This window comes from Bradysia coprophila (assembly GCF_014529535.1).
Source record: "Bradysia coprophila strain Holo2 chromosome X unlocalized genomic scaffold, BU_Bcop_v1 contig_173, whole genome shotgun sequence".
Lineage (NCBI taxonomy): Eukaryota > Metazoa > Arthropoda > Insecta > Diptera > Sciaridae > Bradysia > Bradysia coprophila.
Window position 1 is genome coordinate 6,246,599 of NW_023503302.1, and position 26,896 is coordinate 6,273,494.

A 26,896-nucleotide genomic window follows, 5' to 3' on the forward strand; every position below is an offset into this window, starting at 1 on the left:
GCTATAAACATACACGTCACTATACACGTTATATTTATTATGGGTTACGATAAAACCTGAGAGAGCAACACAACGTTTTTTACACTCTAAAAGCCAACGTGAACTCTGCGCTCTCTTTCTTTCCTTCGGATAAAAATATTGCATTTCGCTTATTTATCGTATGATTTTTGCGAAAATTTTTATGTTTGCGACTTACGCTATGGACGTGTACCAAACAAATCGCCTGATGTTGATGTAAATGTTGTGTTTCCATTTGAAATTTTTTCATGAACTCACCATCCAATTTGAAGTCTAAACTTAATCAGCAAACGTATAACACGTTCTCTGTTGTCATATTGAAAGTATTTTCCAATTGAGTCACATCAGTGATTTGTTTAACGCCGAAGAGAAACAAAATAAAACGCCGGGTGCTATTGCAATAAATTCGTATAATTGGTTGTTCTAGTAAAGTATTGTTAAATTTATAATTAATTGCCGTGCATCAAATCTGTAAAAAGAGCGTTGAATCAGCTGTTAAACACAACGAGCCGGCAAAAATTTTAATTTAGAGGCAAACGGCTGCACAATATTCTAATACACATATAATTGTCAATCGAACCGTTTTCTATTGTTTTAATCGTTTTTTTTTGTGTGAGAAGCTTATCATCAGTGTCGCATGTGGTTGTAATTTTTGTTTCGTTTCGTATCAAAAAGGACAGCTAAAAAATGCTTTACTAACAGTTTGTCAAGCAGTGTTGAACGTGGTGGACACAAATTCCGTATATGGCTAAATTAGAAATACTTAACGAACAAACAAAATTGAAATTTTCTGTTCTTTGTATTAAATTATTAATCTAAACAGTGTCATTTACGTTTTTTGAACTGTGTGCTTCACAAATCGAATTAATTAGTTTTTCGTGACTATCGAATACATCGAATCATATACAAGAAGCGGTGATCTGTTGTTGAAATAATTTTCTTTGATTCGGAAAGCGAGGTAAGTCTTTAATTCTATAGAAATGTTTTCTAGAATGTGTTTGTTTTTGCTCATCGCGCATTTCAGTTAAATAGAGAGGTGATCAGATAAATATTACTTAAAATTTTTGAATATTTTATGACATAAAACACTTCTGAGCAGTGATTACTGTAATTGCTGGCAACTTAAAATCTCAAGAGTTTAAATCGATTTACCAATTAAACTTGAGTATCATGGGTACGAGTGTAAACTGAACTACATTTTACTTCACCCAAATAACACCGAATTGTATACCGAATTTAGTTGTGCATGACCGACTCTCTGCTCGTATACCAGAACTTATTTCTATCAAAAATAGAACGCAGATTCATTTTTCCAACAAAACCCAGTCATAAAATCAACAGCAAATTTGATTTATTTTTTATGAAATGAATTTGAGAAGAAAAAAAAAACACAAATTCAGAATGGTCGGTTGTGTAATGTATTAAAAGTCAACATCAGAGTCTATTTTTAGGCTATCGATTTCTTGAATTTCCTTAAATTTCTAAAAAAAAAAATCAGATTATTATCGAAAAAGACCTCGACCTTGCTGGAGAAAAATGAAATTTTCGTCACCCCTTTGTATTTCTATTTTAACCATTTCGCTGTGATGCATTCACCTTTGTATTTCCATTGAATTAAAATGAAACTTTTGCATCAACCGCTCAGACAATCTTAGTTTGTTCTTGACACCCATTACTATAATAACAAAACACTAACAGTACTAAAACACAGTTGTTTCGTCGTCAGCAACAGCAACGTCAGATGATAAGTCGTCTCTAAAAGGCTAAAACTATTTGTTGAACGCAGAGCCGAGATCAAACGTTCAGGCTTAGCGAATTTCTTTTTCGACGATTAACATCGTGAATGCACTTCTTAAACGTGGAGGGAGAATTTATTTTCAATTTTGTTGGGAAAATTTATTTTTTGGCGCGTGAATATATTTAAATATTTTGTCATTAAATAATTACCCGAGCAAAGCCGGGTACTACACTAGTGGCCTTATTTGAGTCAACAAGAACCATAGTTTGAGCAACATTAAAACGATTCTTCGACAAATTATTTTTAGGTTAAACATGACCAACAAGTATTGACGAACGGCACGTGTGAAATTTTTTGTTTTCTCCTTGCATTCAAAATTTCGTTTTGCTGAAAAGCCAGCTGAAAATGTCGATTCTTCATGTTTATCGAAATACTAGATATAAAGTGTGACGACTTTCTTCTGTTTCCTATCGAATCCAAATTGAACACAAATTTTTATTGGAGCTCTCTGCGCCCCGCCAGGCTACGGCGCTGATTGGAACTTCTCTGCTGAGAAGAATTCTTTATTGAGAGTGTGAAATCTTCACGCTCTGTAGTATTCTGAGAAGTGAGTGATATTTCTGAAACTAGAAAGATAAGATAAAAGATAAATTCTTTCTTGAATCTATTTTCATATTCCATGCATTTTTGACAAATCAAGACTTAAGAAAATATAGCGACAAATCTAAATAAAAAATTGGTATGTTTGCACGAAATAATTTGGCGCTTAATCGACACCTTACTGCACTTTTAGTTAGTTTTTTTTTAATTTTTACGCCCTCGCCCTTCCGTACTTCGATTTACCTATAACATTGCATGCCAACCCTATTACACGTATTAAGATGACTGAATATGAATAATACGAATTAGAGGTCAATGGTCACTTTTTAATATTTTAATTAAATTAATGGTTTGTTGAAAACGAAGTTGAATACATTTAACTACACTCAACTATTACTCACCAGTTCTTTTAACTAAATGGACGAAATGACAGTTGACATCATTAATAAATGATTAGACACTTATGTATGAATTAAACTTATTGCCGGTATAGTGGTGGTATAGGGTATAGGTGAAAATTTTAACATTAGTTCGATAAGGGTGAAAATTTACTTTTTAAATACTTAAATAATTTAGAAAAATACGGTCATTTAGAGAGTTTATCACTGTAGGATGATTTGTGCACTTGTGCAGTCATCGAAATTAAACGTTGTGAACGACTTAAACAAATAACACAATTTTATGTACAGCAATGGGTAAATGGATTTTCATATTTTTACGCACTAGTGCGTTAAAGTGACTTTTGTAAAAATGACGATCCTACATCTGTACACAAAATCTTGTTCCTAACTTGTGCCTCAACTAGAATTTTGCACATAGGATTCATTATCAACCCGAAGCGAAACCAATTTTTCATCTATTGCCCAAAATTTACATTAAATAGCTATTTTCATTATACTCTTCTAACGTGTCTTTAAAATGCAAACAAATTGTCTTATTGAATCCCCAATCAACCCTCCACAAAACAATTCTCCGGCTGGAATCTTATGGGGATTCACCGAGCTTTATAGTACGTTACGTTTTAGGAAGTGAAGATTCCGAAAATATTTAGTTCATTAATGCGGCCTGTCAATCTTGTGCCTGGCTAGTAAACAATTCGATTTTCCAACTGATTCAGAACTTTAATTTCAATAAATTTAACTATTATACAGAAGGGGTTGCTTGCGTCTAATAGTATGCCTTTCAAGTAATTATTGGGCAATTGATAACATGAATTTGGTTTTGAGTGAAGTAATATCTGGAATGATTTCTCCTGGTAAATAATTAATTGAGTTTTTGGTAACGTGTTTCGTTGTAAACTGGCCTGACATGACATAAATAATCTATTACCGTTACTCAATCAAAATTTTCCAATTCTCCTGCATACTATAAAATGTAAATTGTGAAGTGTTCCCTTCTAATTAGCGTTCAATTTACAAAAGTCCAAACAAGTCATTGACCTGATGTGATTGATATTTACATGTTCTTCCGCGTTACAACATACAATGCTTCCACATTATAATTCAAAAAAAAAAAATATTTTCTTCTTTCTAGACGTTTCCGACCGATAATGTTAACTAAATAACGTAACTCGTTTGTTACACAATCCAGCATTTTTATCCCTCTGAAATAAAACCGAAATATTGAATTCAATATATGTATGTGTGTGGCTCCGTCTTCTGTGGACGGTTATTATGTTCGAAGTATATTCATTGGGAGACGGACGGTTATATTTTATATATCATGTTCGTTGTAAATCCAAAGCAATAACGCTAAATTCGCAATATATACAAACGTTGCCGATTAATAATGGAAAAGGAAGTAAAATTCTTAATTTCGTCGTGGCTAAACGAGTCACCATGTCTACAATCGAGTTTTTATGTACGCTTTTCTTAATATGAGAGAGTCATTTCCATGCAATTTCGATTTCATAACAAATATTAATTTCATTTGCGATAAAAGTTGTCGTGATGTAAGCAGCAGAAATGTATACGGGTTAGTCTTTGAATTCTGTAGTAATTGGAACCGTATGTGAGAAGAGAAGGAAAAAATAGCGATGAGATCCAGCACTGAAAACATTACGGAGAGAAAAAACAACGAGATCGTTTGTTTTTCTTTTATTCGTACTGAAATGAGGTAATCATCAAATAGCACACGTTCAATTTTTAGACCATTTTTTCGTTTTCTCTCAGACAGAATTTATTTTATTCAAGGTGACCGATGCGCAAGCGCAAACCTCTAATTTCATTCTAACATGCTCGGTATAATCAATTTGAATGCTTTAAGATAATACGATAGACGGAAAATGTGTTTGTTTTCGTAGATATACAGCCAGTTCAGATGTTTTCTTTCTTTGTAGCTAATTTCATGAAATATATGCGTGATAAGTGCAATTGTTCTGGAGTTCCGACCTCGAATTAATATTGTAATGTCTAGAACGGATTAAATTGTTCCGCGTCTTCCACATTGTGTACAGAACATAATAATTCATTTACGGTTCAATGATTTACACTATCCGGTTTCGACATGACATGATTTTTTAGGATTCGATGCTTAAGTTGCTTCAATTTTTGAACTTCTCTCAAATTATAATTTCGTTTCAGTTACCTTAGTAGCATAAATAAGTGATTGTCATATCCGACCCTGGTCTTCCAACTTCCACATCTTTAGCAGTTTTAGAATCATAACAATCTTTTAGTGTTTTAAGACTAACAGAAATCAATTACCCAATGATGATACGAAAAGCATTTGGTCTACTTTTAGCTATATAGTGTATCAGAAGAAGAAGATGATTCAGACTTTAATGGTCCAAAGGAAGAAATTAACTCCAAGAGTGAATCCGCATATGAGATAGTCGATGAAGTCGGCTCTGTAGAAATGACTTAATTCAGAGGAGCAATTCGTGGTGCCTTCAATTAAATCATATGTCGCGTCCCGATTCGTGAACGCCTGGAATTATGTATGTGAACACCAGAATTTAGGTTTACGTTTCGCAGCCGTCGACGCTTGGATCCGGGTTTTGTGTTCGAGAGGCTAGTTTTTGCGTTTGCCGTTTTCTGTTCATTAGACCATTTTTTGTCCTTCGTGTTTAAAAACAGCCCTTCCCTTGCTCCCCTCCCTGTTCCTATATAGTGAGTGGATTCGTGACCTGACTGGTCGATTGTTGAGTTCATGATTACTTAAAGTAAGCGCAGAACTCAGTTTGCTGTCACCGACCTTTTCGTTTTTCTTTCCAACTTTGGAGGTACAAGAGTGTAAACGGTCTGTGAATCACGCTCTGCGCTTGGTATTGCTGTGCAACTGGATTGGCGAATAACTCAGACATGGACCAAAACTTGAATGAAGATATTAGTTTGTCTGCGTAGTCGTTTTCTGATTCTCTTTTGTTTATGTGATCGGATTTCGGTTTTGTCGTTTTGTGTGTTTCTTTTTAGGATTTTCCCGATTTTCGCTACCGTTGAAGAGTTAGCATGAGCTTGCTTATGTGATACTTACGGGAAGTTTTCCTGTAAATTTGTCGAAGTTTTTCTGGGATTTCGAGAGGATATACTCGCCATTTCTCCAACACATCAAAACTAAATATTTCATTCAAACGTTAACTGTTAAGAGACGTGTAATGGAACAACTGAAGAGTGTTAGTCCAACTAACCAAGGTTACCATTACACAGACGTCCTGAGGCCGAAACAGGTGTCAAAACAATTTTGAGGTCGATTTACTATTTTCAAAAAATTGATGAAGTAAAATTTTAGAATTTTGGTTCGTTTCGTCTGTCCTCTACAAAAAAAATTCTATGAGACATCTTCAGGCTTAGTTAGTTTTACTCAAGTTAGTTTTACTGACTATTATCTCGTAAACCTATAAATAATAAAATTCGCTCGAAAAAACGTTATTTCGGGTACTTTAAAGTTCGACGATTCTCCAAAATTTGATGGGTTGAGACACATTGTGGAAAATCAACTCCACTTCTAACTGGGACGGTGGATATGGTCGAGTGGGGTGTCAATGGATAGAGCTTGAAGTAAGCTACAAAACTCCGGGTTAGAGCTTTCTGATGCTACTAACTTTCCCAGCCGCCCAAATTTCGGTTTTTTCGGGGTTTTTCACTTGTTCAAACATAGGCGTTTGTTGGTTAATAATATTCAGCTCATTGACCTTCATAAACGTGCACAATTTGACATTATTCACATCTCGCATGTTGGAGTAACTGAAATAAAACGATTTTCGCGACCACTTTGGAGAAAAATTTTCTAAGGACCATGACAGCCCAACAAAAAATTTTCTGGAAAAAAGTTGTTCCACGATATTCTCAGAATTGAACGACGATTCATTTGAGCCATAGCTCGATTGGATCGCAGTCGGCTTGAATCCCGATTCCATATAAGCTGTTCGAAGTTTTGGCGAATTGACTCTTAACAGCTTGGCAACATCGGCGGAAACTTACAGATGCTGAATTTTGACCAAATATGCAAAGTTTTTATAAACTGTTAAAATTTGAACTGAGAAAACTGGCATCCCTATTCTGGGTAAGCTAACTTATGAAAAATACATGAAATTAGGTACAATAATTGGGCTGACGCCAGAAATTACTTGCGTCTTGTATGATTTTTCAGAGTCCTTTTCCCAGATCCCTCTTATCACAACCTTATCACATTGAAGTCAACACCTAGTTGAAGCAACTGTTAACATTAAAAATTTGACATCGATCACAAATCACTGATGATTCGTAAGCGAAAATACAAGTTTCAACAATCTGCTCTACTGCTTCTTCCGTTAAATTACCTGTGTCATGACTTTAATAGTTTTATATTTGCAAGAATCGATGCCAACAATGTCAACAAGGGCAATTATTAAAAACCATACAATATTTGGAACGGTCCCAAAACTTAATCGATCGCTCGTTTTGCTTTCAAAGCAACTGTGGGAGGATACAAGTTCTTTTGGGCTTTATTAATTTCCAAGGTACTCTTCAATACTCTTTGATTTATAAATAGACTTTGTGTAAAAAGAGACGACAGCGAATTATTCTGTTAACAGCAAGATCGCTTAGCATTAACACGTGTCGTCCATTTTAGGATAATAAAACTTTTTTGCTTTGTTTATTATGGAAGTTCGGCGAATATTGTTTTGTTGATTGTGTCTTGATGCATTTTGGTTAATTTAATACAGTTCATTGTTCTTTAGCTTTTGTTATAGCTAATTGTATTTCCGTATTCTATTACCTCCAGACGTAAAACAAAAGCAATTTTCTTTTGCGGGAAATTGAAAGGAATTATTAAGCAACCGTAACAGGTCCTACGTTGTTTGGAAACGGTGGGAGTCTGCCTGCTTTTTGTTTCAATCCCCGGTGAATATTCGATGAATCTCCGGTCTATTGCCGAAGAATCTGCAGTAAATCTGCAATGAGCCTCTGGTAAATCGACGATGAATCTTCAGTGAAACAATGGTGATTCGACCCTAAGTAGACGCAGGTGTAATAACTTTGATAAATATACCAGAAGTAGTTGTAGCGCTAATTGTGAAGCCTATGGCAAGCCATCGAAAATATGTTCCTGGGACTATAGGATTTTAGCTTATTGTTTCGTTTTCGTTTACATGATCACATAGCTTTATGATAGAAGGTCCTAAAGCTCACGCTAATACACTACACATAAGCTGGTAAGCTTATAGACACAAAATAATGCATCCCTTACTATCTGCTGGCATTAATCTAGTACAATGCTACATTGACAGGAGATACTTCAACTGATGCATGCTTAAAAAAATGCATTATGAGTGTGACTAGGTCAGTCGAATAAATTTTTTTTACATACCAGCAAGGATGCAAGTACACAAGTAAATAATTTAAATAGTCCCAGTATTCGATAATTGAAATTTCAATTTTATTCTCATAACCGGTGTCCATTACATTACATGTATATATAATAGCCAATAAGGCAATAAAATATGCAACATATTGAAATGGTAAAATATTGACCAATGAACTCGAATAAAAAATTAGTATGAGTGGAAATTTACACGATTTTTTTTATTGATATGTTACACTTTGTATTCGCTAAAATAAAACCGAATCGAGCCCATGCATACACTTTCGCTCGGTGTGTGAGTGTGTGTAAAGCTTGCACGGGCTTGCATCGTATTGCATACATGAAATGTATAATAAAATGTGTGTAGAGTTTGTGTTGTCATTTGAGTTCAAGCTCAATGTTAATATTGCATTCGAAATCGATGTGCATTTATAAGGAACAAATTAGAATATTAAAATTGTTTTAATCTGTGCATCGGTTAAACGCTGCATTCATTCGAGAAACAGATCGAACTATCGGCTTATAAAATTTAAAAAGGTCAATTGAGACACTGTGTTATTGGAACACGGGAATAGTAGATTACTATAACTTGGAAGTAACGAGTTATCTCGTATCCAGGTGAGTAAAAGTATCCGAGAGCGGAAGCCCGAGGTACTTTTACTCACTGTGAAATATGTAAAATATGTTTTCCTTACAAAGAGCAGAACCGAGGTCGATGAAAATAGTCACCCAAGTCTTCTTCAAGAAATTCTTGAAATTTCGTTGTCAGAATTCCACTGACAAATCGACGACACGAGAAACGACGACTCTCTGAAGAAATGGTGAGGTTCTAAAAAAGATGTGAGTAGTCGACGATTCTTCACCTTTCCTTCAGAAAGTCGTCATTTCTTCTCTTTAATTTTTCGTACAAAGTGTTACAAAAAAGGTGATTTCCTGAAGAATCGTCGTTTTTCTGAAAATCTTCGTATCTCGTGTCGTCGATTTTTCAGTGCAATTTTCTGCACACAAAAACCGGTTTTGATGAAGTTGTTCGAAGCGTAGTGCACTAATATGCCAAAATATCATACTGCGACAACTGAGAACAGCCGCATCGATCAATCTTGGCTGGACTAGCTACTAAATTTCAACCAATTCAAAATAGTCAATACTTTCTCGGACGGTATATTTTAGGCACTTTCGCTTATCGCCCTCACTTCATTCGGGCTACAACTCGCTAAATTGCCTAAAATATGGTTATTTTCTCACCTAAAATGACGCCTCTCAGAATAACAGATTTTAGATTTATCAGGGTGGGACGATCACCTAGATAATCTTGAAACACAGATCTTGTGATCCTTTGCTTCTTTTCCGGTCATCACTTTAATCAAGGAAACCTTCCGGTCGCCGCCAGGAACCTGTCTAAAGTGGCAGGTCCCATGGCGACAACTTCGGAGGGTTGCACCACGCAATCTCCAAGGAGCCTGCGTCCTAGTTGAAGAAATTTAGGACATTCACAAATGACGTGTATGCCCGATTCTTTCTCTAATCCGCAGGAGCACCAAGGAGTCACCGAGAGCCTTAGTTTATTGAGGTGCCGATTCAGCCCGCAGTGTCTAGTAATTGCACCAACCACTATACTTATGCATTTCCAGTCAGGAGAACAACAAAACACCATTTTCAACAACAAAATAAGGATTTTCGCATCGCTAGCATGAAAAATACATTTTATACCCAAGCAAAATTGATTTGGCGCCGAGATCCGTTCCTAAAGAATGTTCTTTCTTACCCTAAAGGATGTGCTTTGGTTCTACCAGCCCTATGCGTCTTCTGGTAACCAGTTCGACCCTGGACGTAGTTTTTTGACACTTCTTTAGAAACCAAAATTGGCCTGATGTGTTCATTAAATAGTGATACCGATAATGGCTAAGCCAAGCAATTATGACGAGTTGTTAAATTGGATGTGCTACAACTAGAATGAAAGAATTGCATATAATACAAAAGCTATTAAATAATCTATATGTTTTCAATTTGATATTGTTCAGCAATCATGCAATAAATAGCTGAAACGGATTACTTCAGTATAAGCAAATAAATATAATTCAATCAATTTAATGAATTAAATTGTACTTTTGCCGATCAACGATATTATGTTTTACTGTCGATGTCTTTAAAGCACACCAAACGAAACGACAGTTAATACTGATACGATGTCACACTTTTTTGGCACTGAAATCGAAATTTTACCAAGTTTTTTTCATTTAATTGTGAACAATTAAACTATTTGCAAACGGTGCACATCCTATATGGCTGATTCCATTTGAAAGTCGACAAAAAACGTATTCGATGGGTGAGAACGGGAAGTGAATATTATGATGATCGTAGTGCGATCAATGATGAAATAAACTTCGATAAATTTATCTAGTCATTGATACCTGTAAGGTTTTAAGAAGAATAATTAGTATCCAGAAGAATTATATTAATCCGAGCTTCAGCTACAGGCTGTAGTCCGTCACTATTTCATAAAGATATCAATTAAGCAAGTGACAATAAACCAATTTGTTACAAAGTCCTTCCAGTCGAAATGTAACTAGTTTCCTAGCTGTAGTCTATCATTTCGGTGATTATGCTCTAGTATTCTCCTAACGCATACTACAAGGTTTTTTTTAGCGAATGAGAGGTTTCGAACCGGATGCGAGTTCTGGAATCGAATACGCCTAAAACTGCCTTTTGACATGCGTTAGGAACCACATTTCGTTCATAGTGTACTGCAACTGAGCGATGCAGTCGCGATATTGCTACACTGGATAAACAAAAAAACTTTTAAATTTGATTCTCCTGGTGAATTTAATTGTTGTGTATTGTTTCGATATAATTTAAAATCATTATTGCTACTTTATGGTGTCGTATAATATACAACGTCTTTGGTCTGTCTTTTACAATAAAGGCAATAGGTGAACTAATTTGAAGGTTAAAATTTGTATCGTTTTATTGTGCGAGGAAATTGACGAAAAGAAAAACAAAAATCAGAACGTCGCAGTACTGTGAAATTCAATCCAGTCGATTTTAAACCTTCACCGCATAAGCTGGTATTTCAATTGACTATCGTAACTATTGAGATTTTATTTTGTGAACTTTTCGAGCTTCTTCAATTACATTTTTTTTGTAAGTTTTCCGACAATTTTTGTTCAACGTAATTATAATTACTTAAATCAACTCGACTTAATTTATGATGAATTATTGCGTTGTTATTTCGGTTACTTACAACCCTAATGTTTAACAATCGGAATATAGTCTAATTTACGCCGTTTCCGAAATGCATATGTTATCGTTTCAAACTGTGCCTTCCGCTTATAACAGATTTTCTTCTTTGGAAAGCAAACTCATATCATTGAACAGAGTGCTGATTATTAACCGCCGACAATAGAGCAGGCTCTCCACTTTCCAAGTACTCAAAATGACAGATTTGTATTTTGAAAAACGAATTTTCTTACAGTTCTGGTTTTTGTTCAACTCTGACCTCTTACTGCCAATACTTTCTACGTTGCAGACTGACAACGGGAAGACAAAGTACCACTTGGTATTGGTTGCGATTTCTAAAAGTAATTTAGATAGAATTCGGAAAATAATAATCAAAGTCATCGGATTAATCGGGATGAGATAAATATTGTAGAAAATTGTACAACAACAGCATCCTTCGAAACACAAACTGATGTTAATTTTCAATTGAGACAGCAGTTAAAGAATAATTACGTATAACTCCGTTTACAATTATTACCGTCAGTAATGGCTTGTTTTCTACTATATTCAATCTCACATTCACAAAAAAAATGTAAATTATGTTTTCTTCTCGAGGTGCAACAGCACAAACAATTTTTTTTTAAATAGTTTACATTATGCATATTTGCACATATTTGGTTATCTACGAAGTGGAATCTCCTCCGAGCGGATAAACTAATAATCCTACAGAATCCTAAGATCTTTTATGTGTCTTTTGTGAGGTATTTTAATTAAATACTTGTGAAAAGGTTTCGCCGCCATTAAGTGAAATCAACTCTGCCTCACGTTTTTGTGTAAAAATCTATTTAAAAATGTCACTCGTCTATATCACAAAGTGTTCAATGCAATCAAATCGAAAATGCACTGCACATGTTAACAGAACGTGTTGTCCAAGAAACCTTGAACTTGGGTACGATTCTATTAACTATAATAATTGTACTTGACAAAGCTTTGGCAAATTTGCATCAATGAAAATGAAAGTTTGCCACCCTATTACATCCAATAATAATGAATCACTTACATGTGATGTTTAAGTGATGCAATTATTAGTTTTCTTTTAATTGAAACGAATTATACAACGGTGTGTGAGTGAGTAAAATTTATAAATTTTATTCGAGTTATTAATCAATAATTATAAATTGGAAATGAATATGGAATTTCAATCGGCTGAACTTTACCAGTAAATTACATTTTTTGAAATTAGAATTGAAAATACTTTACAACAGTGCAACGAAAGTCAGTGTTAAAGTACTGAAATAGTCAAAGAGTTTAATGCCATCAACGACATTTGAATCTCTTCGTATTGATATAACTGAGTCAATTAAACTATTGACTCTGTCGTCATCTCGTTATTGGCATTAGTTTGGTTTGGTAACTTACGGAAGCATTTACAATTTGGTTAAAATTGTTATTCTGACTCATGTGATTGTGACTAGTCCTCAAAAATCCTCTTATTACACAATATACTATTAGCTACCTCCTGCCGATCGGCGGCTGAGTTCAACTGTACTAAATACTATCGCACTTGACACATCCAGTTCTCAATGCAGTAACTTCACTGTTAATTTCACTGTTCACTGTTAGTGGAAGAGAAGTAAATTCTCGTTTTGCTTTATCTTTTGTCACAGGCCCTAGAAGCGAAATTTTTATGGTTTAAGTCATTAAGCATGCAACCTCAAATATTAGCTTAGGATTAAAAGGAATTGATACTATGACCTGGTGGTCTGAACAGGCAAAACAAAATCATTAAATCTAGTACTTCATTTCGGTAAAGTATCTCCTGTTTATCACTTTAATATTTTTATCATAATTTTCGCCATATAACATGTACGAACACCAGCTAGATATAATCGCTTATACTTGTCGATAGGGGATGTCAAGTCGTTGCTATAAGGTTATAATGTTTACCCACCAGTATTTGAATTACTAAAGAAAGGTCGAAAGTCCTATACTGATTTCATACTTTTCAATGTTACTGATTTTCAATAGATTCAAAGGCTTTAAGCTAAACATACGATTCAGCTTGTTAACCAACCTGTTCCACTGGAACAGTAATCCAGCGTTCAATATAATTACTGCAATCAATACTTTTTATTATGATATATTGCTTCATTCATTGACGAACAACTAACATACAATTACGAGAAAAGAACTGCTGCTTTGTCGAATTAAAGTTAATTTTGAGTTTCATGCAAAATTCATTGTTTACATAACAAGTCAATATTTATTTGTTGATAGTTTCCAATATCAAAGCGAAAGAAGCACGTGACACGACAATCACTTTTTTTTAGTCCCATACGAAGTACGAGTCTTGCACCTTTGTCGAGGTATTCTCTAACGAAATGGCAATTTTCATCTCGGAGTGACGATGTATTCTGTAAATTTGATTTTATCTTTGAAACTGAACCGTTTGTCGATGTATTATGTGAAGTAAGGAAACAAAATCGCTACAATCCTCTGTCTTGTACTCGAATTTAGCATTCATTTATTCCAATGTTCCATTGATGTCGTCCGTGTGATGAATCGATTCCAGCTCGTACGGGTCTTTTATATCTATCTGCCTATCGTAGTGAGCGACACGACTATATGAAAATGTGTTTTCCTCATATTGAAAATTTCATTTACATATTTCAGCTCACTTCCACTTCCAGCGGATATATGTTTATCAAAACGGTTGCAATCATGCTGTCGATCGTTCCACATATTCGGGGCGAAACTTCTTTCTCTCTTTCCAAATGACGAAATGATTTTGTTGACCGACGCAGTACAGCCGGCTTCTATGAAACTTCAACAGCTTCGATACAGTCTAACAGATTTTTCTACGTTCTTGTATAAACTTCAGTACATTTTCTCTTGCATTGCCCTCTACAAAACTTTTCTTTATACAAACAACTGCGTGCTCTTAGACCGTGTGTTTCTGTGTCAATAAAATATTAACATCTTTCTTGGTTTAAAGTGTATTATCTGGTTAATGTGCGTTTTCCGACGTGCTTGAAGGGCGTTATATTGTTGTGATATCAAAAATAATCTATATGCTGGCACAGTGATTCAACTACTACCGAATGAATGGTTAATACTTTTGCAAAATGTGCTAATTTTGTTATTTGCATGCATTAATGCTAGTAAATTCTAGTTGATAGGACGGGGTATATAGATATATCTGAACCATATCATGTATGACCTCTAGCCACCTTTAAAGCCGAAGTTATATTTGGCTTAGTTATTCAATAAATTTGTTCCGTCTAGATATTCTAGACGTCGATTCGATTGGTATTAGGTGGGAATGACGCGCTCTGCAATGATATAATATATTCATGTGGTTGTATGAATAAAAAAATAATAATTTCGCGTCTGAAACGTCAGATTTAATTTCATATATACTTTGTAGATGCAGATTATAATACCCTGTATGCGGATCATTAAATATTCTTCCGCAATCATCATACCTACCGAAAATAAACAATTTAATTTTTGTCGGAAATAGAATGAAATGTTAATATGAATCCATTGCATTTTAATGAAATTTGTTAGAAATTATAATGAGACGACCGAGACCCAATGGACTGACGAGTTTTTATTTTATTTTTGTTGTTCGTTTCACTAGGATCGGCTACATTGAAACCTTTAAAATTCCAGTTTATTAGGAATGGAATTATTCAATGTTAATTAATTGTATATATTCTTTTTCAAATGGTCGCACACACATGTCGGTCGATGTCGTGGGGTTATGTTTTATAAGTAAATTCATAAAACATTTACACAATTTTCATGGTCTCTCTATATAATATTTCCTTGTTATATCCATGCTACAGTTTAACATACGTCTTTGTATTAAAAACATTTTTCGGTGATAAGAACAGGGTACGGTGTAACGTTGTTATAATGGTGGCCTATCACAGGCATTCCATTATTTATATACATGGTGCATATGTGATGCTTTTACGCAGTTCAGTGAGTTTTCGTTTTACTTTAAAAAAAAGCTATTTGTTTTAGTGTATAATCTACATCTCCTCTTCTACACCACCATCAATTTTCCAGCATGAATAAATGAAAATATCGATAATAGCGTTTTCCATGGTTTTTTTTTCTATTTTAATTTTCACAAACTTTTTTTTATTAAATGTATTGTAGGTATAGTCTGGCTTATAATTAATGGGGCAATTTTTCAAAATGTGTACGATGGAAATTTTTGTCCGAACGAAAACGTTACAAACGAAACAAAAATTCCAATTTTCGTTTGATGAACTCATGAATGCCTGAAACTTTTTGTTTTTGTTTCGTTATTACTGTTCAAATTTCACGTTGCTTTCAGTTAATTTGTACAGTTCGTATTCGTTTTTCGTATCCCATTTGAATTTCATTTGACTGAATGTATTCCGCACCAGTTCCAAGAGTTTTTGTTTTTGTTAACAAAACGGCTTGGATTTATAACGACGAGCTTTTCGTTATAAATATGAAACGACATTTATTGCGCCACATGAATATCAACATATTTTATCCATTTAGAGGTCACATTACTACTGTCCATTAAGGCTCTAATAATAGAGAAATTCTGCCTTTGGCAAGCCAAAAGAGGCTGAATCGAATGAGCTTGCCAGCCTTAGTTGGTCACTTGCCAGTCTGTATTATGCACTACCATCAGGTTTCAGTTCCATCGCACTCTTCCGATTTACACACTTAATAGATGCCAACATAAACTTGAACTTGAACTGGCATTAAGTCGTTCATCAAATTTTTGGAAGAAGATTTATTTCTTTTCGTGTTTTTATATGAACTAATTGGTCTATCTTGGTCACGTCCTTAGGCCTGGGCTAGTCATATGGACGGATACCTGAAGACCTTTTTGACTTTTTGTATAAACGAAGGTCTTCTTACAAATTTTCGTCATTCAAAGCCCTGAACGTCCTGTAACCTGCAAGTGGTACACTATAGCGAAGAAAAACTAGACTTACAGAATGAAATGTTAGTATGGGGTTATTCTAATCATGAGACTGACCATATGTATACAGAGCTGAATAGACGTGAATTATTTAGTAGTTTTTGGAACATCGCACGTAATTGAAAAAAAAAATATTTTTTTAACCTTTTTTGTGTTTGGTAGCACACACAATTTAGTTGAGCAAATCAGAATTTTCTAAGAATACTAAAATGAACTCAACAGGTCCTTCATCTCAGAATTTGTGAATAACTATACCAGTACCAGCTATTTGTCGATTGATCATGGATGGTGGATTAATTGATGAAACAATTAATTCACGTACAAGTAGTAAACAATCAAGTCTTGCTCAGTTTTCAGATGTGTGAAGACAAAGTTAGAATAATTTATATATTCATCAGGGGAACACGTTCGCGTTTCAACGGTTGTTTCCATCGTACGTTTTTCAACACCAACCCCCTCGCAGAAACGTGTTTGATCAATCATCGATTCACTATCATCTATGTACCCGAATCCTTATGCTGCCATTTTCCATGCAAAATGAACAAATAACAACAATAATTTATTAAAGGAAAATGCGCAAAAAAAGACTGCTCACAATAATGACGCAGCCAGTAAAAAAGCGAATAATAACCGAATAATTCAGCTTGCGTGTTTTAACACTTTTCCAGTATTCGAAGTTTCATATTTACCACATACATTTTATGAGCGAAAGACTGTGCGTCACTCAACAGTAGATTTTCCTAATTTTCCCGATTGACCGAAGGAATGCATCACCTTCAATATTTATGTAATGGTTACCTTAAATAGGCAAATCAAATGTTTGAGTGTAATGAAAAACATCCGCAAGGTCGTTTCTGAAGGGCTGGCGGGTCGGCTGTACGATTTATAGTTAAATTCTTCACATAATGTTTAAGTACCAAAAGTGATGGCTAGAATGGTCTTTTGTTCATCCATTGAATTCATGAAAATATTTTAATTATTTCGTTTTATATCACTACCCCATCCCCTATAGCTGAGGACGTTCTTTTTGAATGTTATCAAGAATCTGGCAATTAGAATATTTCTTAGCTCTCTTGGAGAATGTAGCATAAAGCTTAATTTCAACATCAGCTGTCGCCGTGACCTTAATGCCTTTTCCAACAGCAACGCTTGAGAACTATATCACTTAAATACTGCCAGAAAAAGATGGACTTGTACTAATACTTATACACGACAGATACGACATTAACATCGATCCAATCTTTAAATAAGCTCGATATTAACCGGCTATAGTATAATACAAGTATGAATTATATACAAGATGCTTGCCGACTAATGAAAATTAGTTTTGAAAATTATTCATGTAACGTATCCCGACATCAATAAAGGAAAAAACGAATTCATTTTTAATTTGCTGATTGTAATTTAATTGTTCGTCACTTTGTAGTCGTGTGTTCAGCCAAGTTGCTTATATGTCAATGTTGTGCCACAAGAGCTTCATAGATCAATGTTAGGGGTTTAAGCCAATATTTATGTACGGAAGGAAGTAGCGGATGTAATTGATACGAGGTCAATTACAAGTTTTAGCTTCTTGAGAGTTGTTCGTAATAAAACTTTTTTCTCTAGATAGTTGTTTGTATTTCCCTATAGGATCATCTTTTATAGTTTGATGAGACGCCACACTATTTTTTTTTACCCAAGCTTATTGACGAATTGTTTTCGAACTGATAAACAACTCAACCTCAGATTATTTTTGTTGATTGAATGCGTCAAAGTGATAAGAACTTTTAATTACCACCTGGACAGTCCGAAAAAGAGATTAGAAGAATTTCATAATTCAGTGACGGAAAAGTCTCAACTGAAAATAAAACAAGACAATTGTCTGTAGTATACTAGTATACCCACTACAGTGTTCATTGATTATAATTGTTAAATTTTCATTGATAAATAAATTTGTTAATCTGGCGATGATATTCAGCTGATCCTTTTTTTCATTGATAGAATGTTGTGCGATTGATAATGTCGATGTTTTAATTAAAAGTAAAAATAATTTCACCCATTTTCTATCTTTGAAAGGTTAGCTTATCAGTGTTCAAAATATAAATTGTTTTTGGCAATGAAACTGAAATTCATTCATCATCTCATTGCGGTTAGATAAGATATGCGCTTTATGGTAGAGCGTCGATAAACACGTTCAGATTTCTCGTTAAATTTTCCGTCAATGTTACTGGTGCTTTACTAGTGAATAGGTTGACTCTATGTTTTGTTTTTATTTCAAATTTCGTCCGTAGAGCCGTAAGTATCATATTTATAAAATACACCAAAAGCCGGAAGAGCGTTGTCCCCCAACAGTTCTATTAGACAGTAAATACAATTTTTGCAGGCACAACTACAATGTTTCACCGTGCAGTTGCAATGAGATTTTAATTGTTCCTGATCTGTCGGGGTGTAACGATTATTTAAAAAAAAATCAAAAATTTAGTTAGTTGGGAACAGTGATGCACGCATAGAATCGTTTTCTGTGTAAATGCGATGCTTTTTAATGAATTTCAACATTCATTTCAAATGAACTGCAAAAGAGCATTAAACTAGACCGGCCATCAGCCGTTACTTCAGCATTCAATGACTACTTGCTGTGTTCTTACCTGAAATTACATGTCGCTAACACATGAAATAACTACGTCATTGTGAATTTTGTGTAAATCTTCCCATGCATTGGTCTTTAACTTTTTTTGTTGTTCGACCTCCTGTTAAATTAATCCATTTCTGATTCATTCAATTTGCAGAACAAAGCCAGAAAAATAATTGTACAATGGCACCAAATGCATCGACCACAGCTGACTGCACCGGTGTTCTCAACGAACATGATGCCGAAACTAACGATGGAGGCTTATTGAAGAAAGTTGCCCCAGTGGTGCGAAATGATAAGAGACAAGTCGCTTTGGTTTGGAGAAACATAATTGCCTTCACATATGTTCACATAGCCGCACTCTACGGAGCGTGGTTAATGCTGACTGCTGCTAAATTTTATACTGTTCTATTCGGTGAGTGTTTTGAATTAAAAATGAGAAATTGATGAAGTTTGCTTTTGATGTCATTTCGACGGTGTGTAATAACATTGTTGCAAATGCAATTTATTAAATTATCTTTATTGAAACGGCAATTGATTATGACAGCACAATTTTGAAATTACCCGTAATGGCGCAATTAAATTTATTACTCTGCAATGCAATGGCGTTTTACATTTTTACCTAGTACTGTAAATTGAAAGAGTCGTGGAAAGCAACGCAATAATTAGGGTGTATTCCTTTGATCTTCACACTGCATTTTGCATGGTTTCATTGCAATGCTACACTGGAAAATTTACATGAAACTTTAAAGCTCTGCTCTGTAATTCTCAAAAGAAAATGGTTCTAATTTCCAACGCAGGTACCCGCTAAGGTCAATCACTTAGTAAGTTTTTCGAGCCTTACACGCTTTTCGCAAACCCAATCACCTTACGGCGTTTTCAAAGATTTAAAACTTGACGGCTCAAACGTTTTTAAAGCTTGATTTACAAAAAAAAAAACAGTTAGTTTTTTCTACTGTTTAAAGAATAAACGGAGAGAGAACAGAATGCTTTTTTCGTAAGTGGAAATCGAGACTAATGTTTTACCGAAGACACCTTATGACACCTAGTGCTTAAATCTATATTGAGGTTCCCTTGGAGCTTCCACTGTCATGTCATATGACGCAATTTGTGATTTGTGGATGCTAAAAGAGCAAAGTAAAAGTAACGAACTAAATGCATTCCCTATATGCAAGTCCACCCATCCCATTCACAAATTCGACATTTGATCTGCCACTAAGTCTACTACCAAATATTATCTAAATCTAGAAAGTGGAACCGGGGAGCGTTCTAATTCTATGAAGACTTTTATCACTTTATCGAGAAGGGAAAGTTAGATACGAATATAGTTCCAGCGATGGCATTCGTGTAAAGGATTTGTTAAGTTAATTGTTTCGCTTGGAGTACTCACAAAATCGGGACACTCGGCCTTATATTCCTTACTATAGTACTAGCAAAATGTTCTAGTTTTTCACACGTTTTCTTCTGTCATACCTTTTAGCCGTACTTTTGTACGTGATATCCGGTTTGGGTATCACAGCCGGAGCGCATCGTTTATGGGCACATCGATCGTACAAAGCGAAACTACCACTTCGAATCATATTGATTGTATTCAACACCATAGCATTTCAAGATTGTGCATTGCATTGGGCACGAGATCATCGTGTACACCATAAATTTTCGGAAACGGACGCTGATCCTCATAATGCAACACGGTGAGTGAAAAGTATTTTGTAAACTAATTTTTATGTCGGGTTCGGTTGGTTGTTTCTTTTTTGTCATTTTTCGTTGCAAACAAAAACATTTGAAAGTAAAAAATATTTTGGGTTCAATTGCCAATTGACTCACCGACTGGCATATGCTATATCGTTTATCTGAAGTCCCCATTAAATGTTAGAGCTGTGTGTCGTCCACGTTGACACTGATTGGATTTTTTGTCTTTCGATTGTAGCGGATTTTTCTTTTCACACATCGGCTGGCTTCTATGTAAAAAACATCCCGATGTCATTGAAAAAGGAAAAGGTCTTGATATATCCGATCTACTAAGTGATCCAGTTCTGATGGTCCAGAGGAAGTGAGTTGAAAAAGCGGAATACCTTTTGATGATGAAAATATTTTCAAAACCCTTTGTCCACTTCAGATATTACATGCTGTTGATGCCACTCGCTTGCTTCGTACTACCAACAATTGTACCGATATACTACTGGAACGAATCGTTTGTTAATTCATTTTTTGTGGCTACAATGTTTCGATGGACTTTCATCTTGAATGCAACATGGCTGGTAAATAGTGCTGCTCATAAATGGGGTGATAGGCCGTATGATATGTACGTATCATCCTCAATACATACACACAACACTGTACAGTAGATTTTTTGTCCACTATGTTATGTTGTGTGGAATGAGGCTGTTTCCGATGAAGCAGTAAGCCGTATGAGAAGACAACTAACATTTCCTTCCATTGAATTCATTTTCTAGAAACATCAATCCATCACAAAATCCGGCCGTTGCAGCATTTGCTTTCGGCGAGGGCTGGCACAACTACCATCACGTATTCCCGTGGGACTACAAGACCGCCGAATTGGGCAATTACAATGCCAATATGACAACAGCGTTCATTGATTTGTTTGCCAAAATTGGCTGGGCTTACGATCTGAAATCGGTGTCCGAAGAAATTATCAAGAGGCGCGTTGAACGAACCGGCGACGGAACGCATCCAACATGGGGCTGGGGCGATTCTGATCAGGATCAGATTGAAATCGATCATGCAATGATCACGCATCAACAACAACAAAATAAGAGAGAATAAGAGGAATGGTTGTGAGGGGCGGAAGGGGAGTCGGATGTGGTTTGTGTCGATGATGTGAATCTCTATTCTCTCTCTCTTTCTATTCTTATATACCATTCTCGGCATGTTGAATGTAAATTAATTTTGTTTTCTCTGGAGATTATACGTTGTGCCGCCAATGTGGTAGGGGCACGCGCTTTTCAATGCTTAATTATGGGTATAAAAAAACAATTTTTTTAGTTAATTTTATTCTCAAAATTATTATTATTTTTGTAAAGAGGAAGAGATTCAAATCGTTTCCGTTTCTTGAAAACTTTTTTTTTCGTAAAATTCATTTTTAATTGTTGCACCCTGAATTTTGATTATTACTTTTTTTAAATTAATTGTGGGCTCTCAGATAAATAAAAAATATTTTTATTAATGCACAAATAAAATCAAAAAATGAAACCAAGCGAGAAGAGTCGTGAAAACAGTTTAAAAAGAATCTAAAAAAACAAAAAGAATGAAAGTGTGATAATCCATTTGGAAAAGTAACGAAAACATTTTTTTCGTTAGTTGTTAAGTCTTAGGGGATTAGATTAAATAATTAACAATAAATATTTGTGGTGCCAATGGGACAACATTATCTCATTATGTATATGTAGGAAATGCTGACACAATATAATCAAATATTTTTCTTAAGGTTGAATGTGGAATGGATTGCAGAGGATGGTAGCATTCCACTAAAAGCCAGCCAAATATTTGACTAACCCACATTCCATTATTTCAAAGTTGTCAGCTGATTTACTTCGGTCTTGCCATATTTTATTTTTCTGTTCACTTGAAAAGATATCGATGAATTCACCTCTCAGATTGATCAATGAATTTTCGATTTTTACATGAATACGACCAATGACAGACTTTACTGAAGATAGTCTGCTCAGTTCTAAAGCTAGTATCGGGTTGACCTGTTATCAATTCAAGTTGACCCGAAGTGGATTACGAACCTGAACTAAGGTTTCAGGTTCAATCCGAAGTTGGGCTGAACAAGCAATTTTCGATTTCTCGTTCAACGGTTGAACTTCAACCCAACATGAACCTGAAATTTCCCGGGTCAGGTTCATAAATCACGAATTTTTACGACGAATTTCAAGTTACTCGAAATTGACCTGATCTACCTTAGGTTCGGATGAAACCAAAAAGTAAAAGTTCAGGTTCGAGTTGAACCAATTCAGGTTCTTGTCCGGTTCGGCTTGAATCCGAAAATCAAAAATTTCAGGTTCAGGTAGCTCCTTAGAATTGTATATATACAGGAGCTACGCTGATCATTCGTTAAAGAACTACTTTTTTGAAAATAAATGAAATGAGGTCAAGCTCCGTTGAACCTGATATCTTAGTTCAGATACGCATTGAAATCAGTTCAGATGTTGTAGTATGGGCGTTGACGTTGAGAGTAGCTAAACAGAGAACCTTCGGGGTTGCGGAACTTGTCGAAATGTGCACAATTCTCTTATTATTTTTTTGCTCGGGCGTTTGAAAAGTTCCACAAGTTGCATTCATCATAACAATTGACTTAACGTGACTATATAATCAGTAAACAGACAATTAGCACAGCAGTGTTATTTCGAAACTGATATGATGAACCTAAGTGCTTACGGTCTCAATTCTTGTAAAACGTCTGAAACGCAAACCTCCATCTGGATTCATTGATGTGTCCAGGACGAAGTAACTTTTCGATTTATTGAAGAACTTTTAAATAATGTAATGTGGATTACCCTTGAAATTCTTATTTCTTGGCTGGCTTTGGAATATTAGAGTGAGATGATTCGTTAAGTGCAGAACATATAATTCCGTAGCAAGCGAGAAGTGACCAAAGTGATATAGGATGGCTTCGACTTAAAACAAAAACTTTCACATAATGGATTGGCCACTTCTTAGACTAGATGTTGATGTGTTGATGTCTACGATTAGAGATTATTTGATAAAAATGAGTCCTGTCAGTGGGTTCTGACGTGAACTTACTATGCACTTCAGATAAAAAAATTAAATTGCTCGACGTCTCACGGTTATGCAGACCATTATGGGTATGGCTATACTTCACTCTTTAAATCCAAACTTAACAACACTTCAAATATCTTAATCCCAATTACAATTTAAAATTCGTTGCCGATTGTCAGTATTTATCTGCTCTCATCTGCGTCATATTTTCCCTCAACTACTAACAAATACCATCTGACATGAACGTCTTGTCGTTTGGATGAACAATGATTTGCCATTGGGAACAATTAAACGAATACTAAGGACAGCAAGGTAACATATGCCTTTCAATGTAAATTTTGCCCAAAAGATTTCAAAACTGTTAATCCGAGGCGATGCCGAGCAAAATGTATCGACAAAATTTTTCTTAAGGTGCAGGTTAGTAACATGAATTTAGGATTACCAGTGAAGTTCTCATTTTTGCAAAAGTCACTTTACCGCACTAGTGCCGTAATATATTAATGAAAATCCAGTTACGCATTACTTCGATCGCATTGCTGTACTTTAAATGAATTTTGTAAGTTCATTGGAATATCGTTCGACCGAATTTCGATTGAGAATCAATTTTAACGAACTTTAGAAGAAAATATTTGGTCATTGTGACCACATTGTTGTCAGAGTTTTCTTTTGCAATTATCAAAACATTGCGCAATTGCACCAATAAATTAGAAAATCAAGATCTAGCAGCACAACAGTTAGAAAACTATTCTAGTACAGTCAAGATGTTGATTGATGAGTCCACCCCCTTCCCACTTATATGGATATTTCACCGATGTTCGTTGGTACTGGTAATATTTACTAACTTAATGTTTACACTACTGAAAGGAAGATAGAATTTAATTTAATTTACATTTTGTCCCATTCGCACTACTCAGGGAAAAGAAAAGAAAAACCGATTATTTGTAAGACGGATGTAATGATGAGGATGATAGGTTGATAGGAAATGATCAAAATGAAAAAATAAATTGAATTGAAAGTGTGGCAAACATTTAATGAAGATTATAAAAGCAGCGATCATTGTACCGACAACATTTTTGTTTAAATTCTTAGAAATGAATTTTTTTTTAACATAAGAAAAAGAGAGAAATGAAAATGAAACCTTAGCGTTGTGTTTAAAACAGAGAAATCGAAATGAAATCAGAAATAAATGTCTCAATACGTTCCTTTGTTTGATAAATTTAATTTATTTTTTTTCTAGAATTTTAATTGATTTTTTCTTTCTCGTGTGTCTAAAACTATGAATCAGTTTTGAAAAATGGAAATGAAAAAATGGATTCAATAATTAAACCAGTGCACCAGATGGCTCAACAACAAAAATTAAAAACATTTTTTTTAAATTAAATTTAAAGTTTAACACTTAAGTTTTCATCCATTTATATCGGCTCTGGATAAAATGTAAAATTATTGTACGTTTCAAAATGGTATGAAAAGAATAACAAAACAGTAAAAATATACGGGCGACATCACTTGTTGAAATAAAAAAAAAGAAAATTATGAAATGAGCTTAGTCGAATAAGAGGGAAAAAAAAGAAGAGAAACAAAATTTAAAAAAAAATGAAAATATGAATGTGATCCGTTTCCTATATACTTGTATTTATAAAATTTTAAGGAAATAAATCTGTTATTCTGTACAAAAAAGAAGAAATTTTTAATTAGAACATTCATTGCAATAGGTGGTTTTCGAAATATCTTTATTTTTCCTAGGTTTCATATAATCATTTTACGTTCCGGACTCGCCATATTTGTTTTTTTCTTTCATGAAGTTATTGTCAACTGAAAATAATTTGAACTAGTTAGGAATTTGCACAAAAGACTCTTTAATAGTAGATTACGTCCTTGTTTGGAATTTGCCTAGTGTGCAAGTTGCAGCCCGAGTCGAAGGCAAGGAATGCAATCACACAAGGCAAAATATAAAGTTCCAAACAATTATTATTTAAATAACTTATTTTCCTTTCTCAGCCCTGGTAAAATGAGTTTTAACGGTCATACATGTCAATGAAGTAATGGCTCATTTTCCTGGGGTGCAGTGAGTACAATATTTTTCGATTTCGGTTTTAAAAAAATATCTGAAAAAACTTAGGATATGAACTGAAAATGGAGCATTAGTCATGATTTCCACTTACGAAAAAAGCACTCCGTTTACACATTAAACAATACAAAAAAGATGGTTTAGCTACACGGAGTTTTTTTTTTGTAAGTGGAAATCAAGCCTTAGTCATCAAATTCAAAGATCAAGACTTGAGATTTGAGAAAGTTATGGAAGTACTGACACATGAGGAGGTTTGTATTCTGAAAGACTTGATCTAGCAAAGTTTGATGTAAAAACAATTTGCAAAACGTACTTTTCGTGTACAAATTCTAATGCTTGATTTCCACTTACCAAAAAAGTACTCCGTCTGAGAGACAAAATTGAATTTTTGCTTTGTTTACTTGACAGCTTGCTCTCTCCAAAATTCGTCAATATACATCCAGTATCAGCTTCATTTCTGCCTTATTTCGGATATGTATATTCCAACGTCTGACATGTCCGACATATAATCATACATACTGCTCGTGACTATACGTATCACTCGTATGTTTATACGTCGAACATGTCCGATATACACGTCAGACGTTGAAATATACATATCCAAAGTAAGGCAGAAATGAAGCTTCGTACATACTTACTTATAAATCTTTTGTCGGTGTAGCTGTAGCGACCGATGCAAAAAAAAAAACAGATGTGTCAGATAATGTGAATTGCATGTAAGAGACAAAGTTACCTGCTAAGGTAAGATTTTCACCTCTTCATCAGTACATTTTTGCGTTGATTTATAATTTCAAATGAAATCACAATCTCTCCAATCTCAACGAAATTGTCTGAGTCAATTGTGTAATCGTATGTAAAAATCGTTAAACATGTGAAGTGTTATTTCAACTGTGGTGGTAAGAGATGAAAAACAGACACAGAAACAAGTATCACTAATGAATAACACTGGTGCTGGGAAGGGGTAGTAATTATGTGAAAGTAGAATGGATGAGGAAGTTTTTAAATTCAGAGTTTTTTCTCGATAACACCTGTTACGCAAAGACAATTTATGTTTTGTCTAGAAATTGCGAATCGTGGATTTAAACGACAATTGTCCCATTTCAACGTTGTAACGTTTTCATATCTGATTTTGATGTATAATGA

At 34.6% G+C, this 26,896-nt stretch overlaps 1 protein-coding gene across 3 annotated transcripts; it reads left to right on the top strand.

Annotated features, from left to right (window-relative positions):
* The first annotated feature begins 210 nt into the window (after window positions 1-210).
* LOC119068351 (acyl-CoA Delta(11) desaturase-like) lies at window positions 211-25,362 on the top strand. 3 transcript variants are annotated; one of them, XM_037171916.1, is made up of 6 exons: window positions 211-976; window positions 19,100-19,357; window positions 20,423-20,636; window positions 20,873-20,995; window positions 21,062-21,247; window positions 21,399-25,362. In XM_037171916.1, the coding sequence occupies exons 2-6, from the start codon at window positions 19,126-19,128 to the stop codon at window positions 21,727-21,729; spliced, it is 1,086 nt and encodes a 361-aa protein (XP_037027811.1). In that variant the 5' UTR covers window positions 211-976; window positions 19,100-19,125; the 3' UTR covers window positions 21,730-25,362. The 3 variants fall into 3 exon arrangements, with proteins under 3 accessions (XP_037027811.1, XP_037027810.1, XP_037027812.1); XM_037171915.1 differs by lacking the exon at window positions 211-976 and adding an exon at window positions 14,235-14,464; XM_037171917.1 differs by lacking the exon at window positions 211-976 and adding an exon at window positions 18,539-18,677.
* The last annotated feature ends 1,534 nt before the right edge of the window (window positions 25,363-26,896 follow it).